Source organism: Gastrolobium bilobum, unplaced genomic scaffold (genome assembly GCF_033153095.1).
Source record: "Gastrolobium bilobum isolate Gb01-03AN ecotype WA unplaced genomic scaffold, APGP_CSIRO_Gbil_v1 utg1261, whole genome shotgun sequence".
NCBI lineage: Eukaryota > Viridiplantae > Streptophyta > Magnoliopsida > Fabales > Fabaceae > Gastrolobium > Gastrolobium bilobum.
The window spans coordinates 20,097-31,509 of NW_026897380.1; the positions used below are offsets into that span (position 1 = coordinate 20,097).

At 33.8% G+C, this 11,413-nt stretch overlaps 1 protein-coding gene across 1 annotated transcript; it reads right to left on the reverse strand.

The window, feature by feature from the left end:
* Window positions 1–716: 716 nt before the first annotated feature.
* Window positions 717–10,143, reverse strand: LOC133306475 (uncharacterized). The gene is made up of 7 exons (XM_061506802.1): window positions 10,009–10,143; window positions 8,666–8,771; window positions 6,600–6,610; window positions 2,024–2,149; window positions 1,859–1,933; window positions 1,362–1,508; window positions 717–863 (listed from the first exon to the last, which is right to left on the reverse strand). Exons 1-7 carry the CDS (start codon window positions 10,141–10,143, stop codon window positions 759–761), a joined length of 705 nt encoding a protein of 234 aa, XP_061362786.1. The 3' UTR covers window positions 717–758.
* Window positions 10,144–11,413: the final 1,270 nt, after the last annotated feature.

Consider the following 11,413-nt stretch of genomic DNA (forward strand, 5'->3'; position numbering starts at 1 on the left):
AACAGGCCAGGCGTGAAAATTACTTAGGAAAGGTTAGAGATGAAGAAAGACTACACAAGTTATAAAAATCTTACAATATATTGAGGCCTGAACGTAGGCACCTGATTTTAGTCAAGGCAAGTATAATTCCTCTTATAGTTTCTCTTTTAACATTTTTTTTTTTTTTTTTTTTTTTACTTTTTGAAATTTTCTGTTACCTTACGAATTGTTTAAGTTGTTAGGGTATTTAAGTTCATTTGGAACCAAGTAATTTTCTAAATTACTTACTAATCCATTCTCTCCACTATCAAGGTTTCATACTTGTTAAATTTATTTAAGTTTCAGAAAGAATTCTGGAAATTCAAAATAGCACAATTCAACCCCCTTTTTGTGCAAATTGCCACCTTCAACTTTCCCACAAATTCACAATATAATTTTGTTAATTTTGCTATCACATGCTAACTCATTCCAAAGTGATTCTAGTGCTGCTTTTAACGAAGAAAAAGTAGTATATGATGTAGCAATATCTTCAAAACCATGTGCATACGGAAGCCAAAGAGAAAGATGAATATCTGCAAGGGTAATGATTCACTCAAACTCTATGCTCATTGAAAACAGAAAGCTGAAATTAAAATCTTAGTCTAACGCGAACATGCCTCTCCATTTTGCAACTTGAAATTAAAAAAAATATATATAAAAAAATGAAATGAGCAACCTATATAATAGGGGAAGGGAGTTAACAAATTGACCAGCAAAAATAAAGCCTATTTGGAAGTTGCTTAATCGCCAGATTTTCTGTATTCGGGCTTCAGTTCATACGTGCCTTGATTAGTTCCTTTGTTATTGTAGACACAAAGGTCTTTTAGTATATCTTTCAAAAATTGCTGCAGAAAAGGTGTTAGATCCAACACATTAGTTAAAACAGGCACTAATAAAACGAAATAAGAATAATTTCAAATACAAATAAACGTCAGGTGAAGAGATATAATGTTACATAACCATTGGTGTGCTTGTGAGAGACTTACCCATTAACCAGAGTGAAATTATGTAAATACCTAATATCTATACAAAAACATAAATGATCCAGTTATAAATCTCCAAAAACTCCTCTGAAAATGATATATACAACTTATTTGAACTTGTCATTCTATCTTGTATATATATATATATATTAGTTCAATAACATATATTATATCAGATGGATCTGAGCATCCACCATACATGCATATCTGCTAGAAGCATCAACCTTTCATGTTTTGCATATAGTGCTTAAGGTTCACGTGAGTACCAAATGTTCAATGAAACCCCGCAAAATATCAGAAAGTAATATCCCATAAACTATAGCTGGATTTTAAGACAAAGATATTACTCAAAGCACGTACTTCAGGTTGGTCGGTTTCTTGTATGAGGTTTCTTAAACTCCAATTTGACTGCCGTTCAAATAGCTTAAACACAATCTCTTCCATCTCACCACGGTCTCTTCTTGTTCTCTTCGTATCTGTTCCTCTGGCCGGAGTTTTCTTCTTATCCTAATGCAATACAGAAATTCTGTTACATCAAATACAGAATTTCCGTTACATCTAAAGTATAGATTAATTAAAAAATATGCATTGAACTGCATAAGTCTAGTAAAATAAAGTCCTCAACTCCACCTCTTCATCCCCTTCTCCTTCTCACAGCTATACATTGCTAATGCATGGGCTCCTCAGTATTTTTATATAGGGAATCTTAGCTCTCATTTTTATCTCATTAACCAAAAAAAGAAATAGGGAAAAATATGATCTGATGCTGCACACGATGCTATAAGAAGGGAAGTTTCACTTGGCATGCAATCATTGAGGACTGGAATTGGTAACAAGAGGAAGAATAGGCCATTTACACTGGGTCCAGGAGCCAAAAAACTGATCATCCCTGGCATTGGCCTCATATGAGCCCCACTATCATTGTCAATAACCTGAAAATAGAATTGAGGAGAAGTCAAAATGTAAAGGAAACGTTTTCCAAATCATTGGATCAATGTTATGAGAATAAGAGCCATAAGAACCTGAATCTGTCTACTTTTGACCATATATTTATTTGTCCTTTCACGGCAGAGTTTCCCATAGAGTTCAAGGCTTTGATTATGGGGCTTCATGTCAAACTTGTTCAGTATTTTTCCCTCCACAGAGATCTTTCCTACAAGTACAAGATATCATAGATATCAAGTAAAACAAGGTCAGAGAAAAATATATCATAGAAACGAAGAAATAAATAAATATACATGAACAAGGAAAGCACATCAATTAAACAGAACTCGCCAGTCTCTCTGAGTATCCAACAAAGATGCCCCCAGAAATAATCATTTGCTAAGGATCACAAAGAAGATAAGAATATCACTTGATCCCACTAAAGAGGCTGTAAAATAACAAGAGACGAGAGGAACATATAATACATCTGTATATTGAATTGATTCAAGAGAGTACAATATATAAAGAAATACTAATGGACTTAGCCCAAACTTAACCTAAATCCTAATAAAATAAGGAAATAGATCTTTACAAATAATAAAGATTTTCTAAAGATATTCTTTCCAACACTCCCCCTCAAGATGGAGCGTATAGATCATAAGCAACAAGTTTGAACAAGAAAGACTAAGAAACATAACATCAAAATAAACGAGTGGGGACAACTCTACAACTCACCCTAAAGAAAAATAACAAATATAATAAATTAAAATAAAATATTATCTATATTTCGAAAAGAGGCAATAGCAAAGAAGTCCATAGTCCAAATCCTAGCATCCTTTGAAGAAATGGGACCAAAAAAGGCAAGGAAACCAAGAATAGACTCCACTTCCAAAGCTTCTTTGTCATTAAGGTTTCAGAAAGGATAAAAGTTCAAAGAAATAGAAGAATTCTTCACAAAAGATGAAACGCATATTATAGTTCAAAGTACAGGCATAATAGTCCACCATTCCTCTTCCATTTCTCTTCACCATGTCTTCTTTCTTCCTTTTCATTTGCTTCCTCTTTCACCAAATCTCAAGGTCCTTTGAAAGCTTGATGAAACTTTGAAGCTTTACCATTTTTTTTTTCCTTTGGAGGTAGATTTTGGATGACTTTAGAGTTGAGGAAGGTGCTATTAGGAGGAAGGGTGCAACCACACCTCAAATATTGGTTTATTTTACTCTTTGAAGTAAACCCATTATCCATGGCTTTGAGAAAATTTACACCTTTGCATAGGTTTGTTTTAGGTAAATGTATTTTGAGCTTTGAGCATAAACCTAGGGTTTGCTTCTAACATCCTTGTCACTTATTTGTTTAGTTATCCTTTAATAATTTCTAAAGCATTGTTACAATTCGAAGTGCTTTAGTTGGTTCCTTAGAGCTGTGAGTGGATAATAATTATGATAACATATTTTATCCTTATTATTATCTTTCAAGATTTATTATATCATTCATTTGCTTACCTAGAGCCATTCAAAGTGCTTTAGTTGGTTCTTTAGAGATGTGAGTGGATAATAATTATGATAACATATTTTATCCTTATTATTATCTTTCAAGATTTATTATATCATTATTTCTTGACAACATATGCATGGAAAATAGATACTACATAATGTGATTGGTCAAAGTTATGCATTTTAATTGTACATGATAGAGATTTTCATATAATAGTATCATATTTATGATTTGTGACATTTATAATTATTTTATAAATGTTGAATATAATATTAATATGAAATATTATATTTGAAATAATGAGATTTGAAAATTTTACTTATCAATGGAAATGAATTGATTTGAATCAAATGTTGTTTTGTTAAGATATGTTTTTATATTTTCTTTCGGATCCATATTAGAATCCTGTAACTGTTAGCCAGTAAAAGACAACGCAACGCAACGAAGGGAAATAAGACACAAATAAATGCATAATGTATTTATTTGTGGGTTTTCTAGGTTTTTCAGCAACAACAACTATGAGAAATGACACCATAAGTTGAAAAATACAGGGGAATAACTAAACCACATAGAAGGAAAGATTACACAGGAACTCTCCCAAATCTGGATTTCTCTAGCCCAATCTAGTTGTCCAGCCAAGGTTTTCCACATGCCAAGATCCCCTCCCACACACTCCCCTACTCCTTATAACTGACTACTAATACATCAGCTACCCCCTAATATTATACCAATGCATATGACATTTCACACCTTCTATCTAGAATATTCTTTATAACTAACTTAAGTTAGTAGAATGATTATTCCCCTACAATGTTTCCTCACATGCAACATTAAAATTGGGATCGTACCAATACTCCACCCCAAAATAAACACCTTGTCCTCAAGGTGTAAGCAACCAGTGAAAGACTCTCCTCTGGGATCCCATCGCTTAAATTGTAGGGACCCAATTATGCATCTAACTTGATAGCTTATGCCCAATGTATAACCTTTACCAGGATCCCATTGCAAATCTTCATTTCTTGTACATGGCATTTTATTTGACCATATAAAGGTCATGTCCAAGAGAAACTCAACTAATACTTTGATAACATGAAGCAAGTAAAAAAGAACACCAATATCTTGCTGAAGAAATGACAATGCCTCGTTATTTGCTTCATCAGCATTAATTATCACCTAAAGAACTTGAGTGAACATTGGACTTGTCTCTTCATGTTCCTTGCTAACACATATTGGAGGCTTTTTAAAGAAATAGTTTGGACTGAACACAATTCTTGCTTCATAAAATACAAAATTCCAATAGTCACACAAGCACCAACTTTTGACCTAGATCCAACATGGATATTGTCTGAGAGTAATGAATACCCAACATGAAGTATCACCTCAAAAGAATAACATATATAGATAGTCAAATCATATGTGAAATTGTGCAATTCAGTTCACCATTGGCAGCAAAGAAAGTCATTAAAAGAAACCTAAGAACAGACCTCCAAGCCATAAGTGGAGTCCTTGTACTTACTTACATCTAGGTCAAACTTACAAATGTTGACCTAGACCCATATGACCATCGATCAAGAGCAAAAATCCATAATGCAGGTAGCTGTTTTGTAATGTATTCCTTACCAACATGTCTAGAGGAAAACATTTTTGGATTAGCGTGAGCAAAAATAGAATGAAGTCTCCCTTTGTTGATTCCAATCGACACTACCTCAATTGAATCATCTTTTATAGGTAAGCAATTTAGATTAAAAGGGTTAACCTGAGTTGCATTTAGACAATCACCGCAAAACTGATATATTTTGCCAAGGGCTGAAACAACATTGTCATATGCCATTAGACTTTCAAAATATAATGCATTTAGATTCCTTACCCTAGCATATATCCTTGAAAAAGCCTCTACATCACGTGGTATAAAAACATATCCTATAATCTTTAGAACATTTTTACAAACAACCAGTGAATGCTCTTCAGAAATAAAAAACCCATATGACAACACAGCTAGCATCGTATGAATGATCCTTATGCTCTCTCGCGTGGAACCCTCGTCGCCCTTCCTGTCAATAAACTAGGACACATCAGCCAGGTGAAGGAGTGAAAGCTTCGGGCGATTGGAAAAAAACATCCATCCATGTTTTATCACCTGCAGACCCAAGGTATCTCAAATCAGAACTACAATGCTGATCAATTGCTCCAGGTTAGGAAATAATGAGGTGATTGGTTTGTTTTCGTAAAATATGAAGCTCCCTGTAAGTGATTTCATTAGTAAAGTGATGTTATGATCAGCCTTTGATAGGAATAAAGCAGGTGTTTTGGGGCTAGTTAAGTAAGTTAGCACCTTGGGCTTACCAGCTTAATCCTAAAGTATTTTGCGAGTTGGATTGAAGGTAATACGAGTCAAGCTTATTGGATCTATAACATATTCAAGGATCTCTTCCCTAACAAAAGCATTTGCGTTTAACCCATGTTCGTCGTTGTTGAGTCACAGATCCTTTGAGCCTCTTCTTCCTCCACAACTTTTGACTCTCCTAACATTGTCTTGGTCTCATTTTCTTCCATAGTTTTTGATTTCTCCAACAAAGAACTTCTTGATGACTTTGTTTTTGGTTGTGGAGATTCTAGATCCGCCTCCATAATCTGAACTACTTCTTTCTCATTATGCGTAAATAGATGACCTCGTCCAATGCCATTAGACGAACGTTCCTACTATTCTTTCTTATGACAATGCAAATCCATTGGTTCTGGTAAGGGTGGAAGATCAACCACCACCATTGGGAGCCGTAGTGACTCCATAGGCCCTTCTTCTAAATCCTTATTCATGAGTCCTTGATTTTCCTCTCCTCCCTTCTTTTTTGTTGGCCATTGTAAAATCGAAACTAGTTTTGCTCACACCAGTTTATCTTTGACGTCACTTTCCTTCTCCAACATAGAAATTCGTTGATTTTCAGATTCTGGCTTTGAGGTTCCGATTCTTCATCTTCTACCAAAAAAATCTCAGGAAGATATTTTTCTATGAAAGCTTCCTCAAATTTCCTCAAGGTTGCATAAGGATTGAGCCAATTCCAGTATTTGTAACCAATTGGATGCAAAACCTATAAGCCCTTCCTCAGCCTCCATTATCTTCTCTTCTTCTTGAGTTTTCTAGTTCTGAAAATATTGCTTCAGATGGATTAGCAACCCCCAGACATCATCTCCATCTGCATAAAACTTTGGAACCATAATTTTTTAACCTGATACCATAGCTCCTAGATCGAAGCTCTGACACCAATTTGGAGCCAAGGTTTCCCACATGCTAAGATCACCTCCCACACACTCCCCTGCTCCTTATAACTGACTACCAATACATAAACTACCCCCCAATACTATTCCAATGCACATGACACTCCACACCTCCTATCTATAATATTCTTTATAACTAACTTGAGTCAGTATAATGATTATTCCCCTACAATGTTTCCTCACATGCACCCTTAAAATTGGATGATATCAGGGCTAAGGTCTAGGTACACCTAGTTGTAAATGTCATTTATGAATTGTAACATTTATAATTATTTTATAAATGTTGGATATAATTTGAATATGAAATATTTGATTTAAACTAATGAGATTTGAGAATTTTACTTATCAATGGAAATGAATTGATTTGAATCAAATATTTCTTTGTTAAGATAATTTTTTTATATGTTTTCTTCGGGATCCATTTAAGAATCCCATAACCGTTAGCGAGGGTAACAGTTTAAGTGGAACTAGTTGTATATGGATATTTATTATTGGAGGAGAATGTTATCAATTAGATGGAGCCACCTTAAGAGAGAGGCCACCTCTTGGAGGAAAAGGTCATTAGTGAAATGAAGCCGCCCCTGATAAGATGTTACGATATGATTTGATTTAAGAAAGGAAAAGGCTTCCCATTAGATGGAGTCACCCCTAGGGAAAGGCCACCCTTAGGAGAGGACTATCAGCGAGGTGGAGCTGTCAGTGCTCGATTCTATCATGTGTGATCTCCATCACATTAAACTTACGATTTTATTTTTCCTTGTAAATACTCATTTCATTATTTTAAAAATTCTTTATTTATATAATTTACTTTCACTATTCAAATATGTTTATAGCTAAGTTTTCAAAAGGCTAAAAACACTTGTACGTATCTTGTTTCCCCTTATTGTTCATTGTGATTATTATGCCCTCATTGAGTCTATGTGACTTACCTTATTTTATTTTACCATCCAGATCATCAAGTAGCTGAGTAGCAGGCTGCTAAGAATTGCAGATTTTTTATAGCATATTTTGGTAGCCCTCATTTTGGATAGGAGTCCTTTGTTTGTTTTGGAACTATAAGCATTCTGTAGATATGGGAAATTGTTAGTGATATCTTTTGGGTTGTATTAAGTTTCTAAGTCTGAATTATATATTTTGTTGTTAATATTGTTAGCTGGTGTTGTATACATTGGATATCAGGTGTTCGATTTGTTTTGGGAAGTTAGAAATATAAAGAAGACTGTCAAAATTTCAGTCAGTAAATCACACTCTTCATGCAAGACTTAACCTTCTGTATAGTTTGGCGTACCTATCTATCACCCAAAGGACAATGGCATAATAAAACCTTTTATTACGATCTCCATCATCAATAAATGATGCCCCAGATTTCCTAAGGAGTAAGGAAAAAACAACTATCAAGCTATTGTTTCACTTAGTCAAGGATGGACGAATGGAGACCTTACTCCATATTTTACAGCTAATATAAATAAACAGCCCTGTGATTCTCCCTTCAAACAACTGTGTTCATTTTGCATCAAATGATTAATTACAGGTTCAATTTCAAAATTGCATGGTTTGTTAAAACAGAATAACTCAAGTATTGGAAAGTGAAATTCATAATTAATAAAATAAAAAATGGACATGTTTCTTTGAATCTTCTGATTTTTGCAAAGATATTATTCATAGCTGATACATGGGGTCCATTTATTTCAACCTACATTTTTAAAAAATAAACACCTCCGTTTCCTTCTTCTTCTTTTTAATGAAGGAACACCACCCTCAATTCACTTCACTGCTTGAAATTGAAGATAATTTAATGAGAGCAGAATATGAGCAAATTATAGGGACATAAACATTACTAGGTGATGATATGAAAGTAATATACAGCTCAGAGTGTATCTGAGCTGTATATTAACAGCTTAAGTAACCACCAAAGTTATAATCAAGTCAAAAAAAATTCAATACATGTGGTCACTGAAGGATGAATGTTTTACCTTGTGTGTCTGAAAACACAGACATAGGAATGAAGTCTTTAGACATATCCATAGCATAACATCTGGGTATATGTCCAGCTTCAGTTCCAGCCAACTCCATAGTAAACTGAGCATTTTAACTAAACAATCAATTTAAAAGGACAAACAATACAGGGAAAAGTGTCACTAATAACTACAATCAAAATAATTATTTTCACAGGAAACACAGTATATCCCTTTCCTAAATAAAAGGACAAAGCAACTTCCAAAGCAGTTCAAGAAGTGAAGCAAATTTCAAAACACAGACATAGGGCATACATGGTTGTTGCATGTATGTTTGCTATTAACAACCAAAGTTATGGCCTAGAGTAAAAATGAATAACATTTTATTTTCCGCTTTCATTTTTCCTTTTTTACACCCAAGAACGTGTAAAGTGATTTTCATTCACCTTCCACTTCACTTTCCACCTACCCAATTAAGTAGAGCCTTAGCATTTGTCATTGGATTCAATAAAAATTGAGTGTCAGATTCTTTCATTGCTCAATTGCTCAATAACTAGATCGTATTAAGAACAATGAGCCAGAGATATATATATGGCTATCCAATGACCGAAAGATTTAAGGCTATCCACTGTAACCTCAATAATCACAAAAACTGATTCTGTTGTCAGTAATATGTGAGTAACCGAAAGAAACAAATTGTCATCACCCAATGGTATCGGCTATATCTCTCCTCAATAACCAATAATGCAAAAGAATGGGAAATTTAGAACTATATAAGAATTCTTGTTCCGTAAATTTAATATTTGAAAATTTAAATGGAACCTTTCCACTATAATTTATAAATTTGGGTCCACAATCATTGGCTTCAGTGAAGAAAAGAAAACATACGTAAAGGAATCAAACATTTAGGCAAGACGTGTCCTCAATTAAAAGCAGAGAGAGGTGTCTACTACTGATTACAGTCAACAAAACACATATAATATGCACATATTTATAATTTTCAATTATGTTTTGAATTATCTACACATTTATGGAACTCACAGTGAACCTGAGTGTTCTTTACTGAAAAGCAAATGAGAAAAGCATACATATACAAAATTTAAAAGGGAATAAAAGAAGTCCATATAAGACAACAATGAGAAAAAGATGAAAATTTAGAACAGAGAGAGAGGAAAAGATATAATAATTTGTTCAGATAATGAAAATAAAATGACTTTTATTATAAAAAAGAAAAAAAGAAAAGAAAAAGAAAACGAAAACTCAAGACACAAGAACGGCATCAAGAAATGCGAAACGGATATCAAGGGAAGAGCATAGAGTGAGTGAATATCTAACGAAACGACACAATGCGGTGTTGAAACGGCAACCTGGGGAGGAGAATCGTCATTGTCGTTGGAGTTGAGAGGGTCGATAGAGACGACGACCTTGGCGACGGGACGCGAGGGGTCGGAGGGTGGCGCACAGAGGCTGCGAGACACGATGGGCGGGCACTTCATCAGCCACACGGCTCTCTCCGCCTTGGAGGTGTCGACGTAGCCATTGTTGTTGTTGTTGTTGTTGTTAGCCACGGTGCCACCGTGGTTGTGATTGTGGTTGTGGTTATTCTTGCTGGTACCTTGGTCGTCCATGGCCGAGAAAGAAGAGAGAAGAGAGCGACTTTGGAGGTTCGGGAATTTTGAAGGAGAAGGAACGGAAACAGTTTGTTCAGTGTGCAGTGTGGACCCATTTATTTATTTCTTTGGTGAAAGCTTTTGGACCCATTTATGTCGCGCTGGCATTGGCAACCATCATTTTATTTTATTTTATTTTATTTTTCCGTTAAATGCTATATTGTTGTGTTGTGTTTGTTTGTTTGTTTCATTCCCCTATATAATACAACAAGGGAAATGTATATCTTATGTTACAGGAAAAAGAAAATCATTTTCCCACTGATACTTCGATTTTTGAGCACTTCTTTTTTAAAATAAAAAATAAAAAAAATTGTGAGCACCACCAAACTCATGAGTCTATAGGAAATATTGCTTTTTTTTCTGGTAACACGACGGAAGTAAACCCCATACAACAACTCTAACCCTACATAATACAACAAGCAATAACACTTGATTTATTTTATTTTATTTTTTTGGGTAAACAAACACTTGATTTTATATAGCCTTAAGTTTATCTCGGTTTTCTACTAAAGAAAATTTATTAGGCTTCGTTTAATCAAGTTTTATGTTTCACCCTTGTTGTTTTTTAAGAGAAAAATATTTGTTATCTTAAAATACACAAATTTATAACATTTTAAGTGATATTATAATGTTTTGGTATATATTTAGTGGTTTTTTTATATTATTTTTCCTCCACAAAATTAGAATAAAAGAAAAAATGAGAGTATTATGAAGAGGAAAGAAAGTAAAAACAGATCAAAACACTGTAATTTCATTTAAAATGATACAAATTTGTGTCTTTTAAAATGAGAAATATTTTTCACATTTTTAATTCAATCTTTTGCTTTAAAAAGATTTTCGTCCATTTGCCAGGAAAAAATATTGCATGTTTTTTTTTTTTTTTTTTTTTTTTGGTAATCTGTGGGTTTTAAATTTTAGTGAAAGTGATATTGGGAATCTTATATACTCATATTGGTACAAGGATTTTGAAAAAAAATTTGGAAATCTGATTTTTAAGTATTTTGATTTGTGAACATTTTTTAAGACAAAATGACATTCAAGAATATCGCCATTTTTGAGTGGTGGAAAAATATTTTGGCCCGCACACCACTAGTGC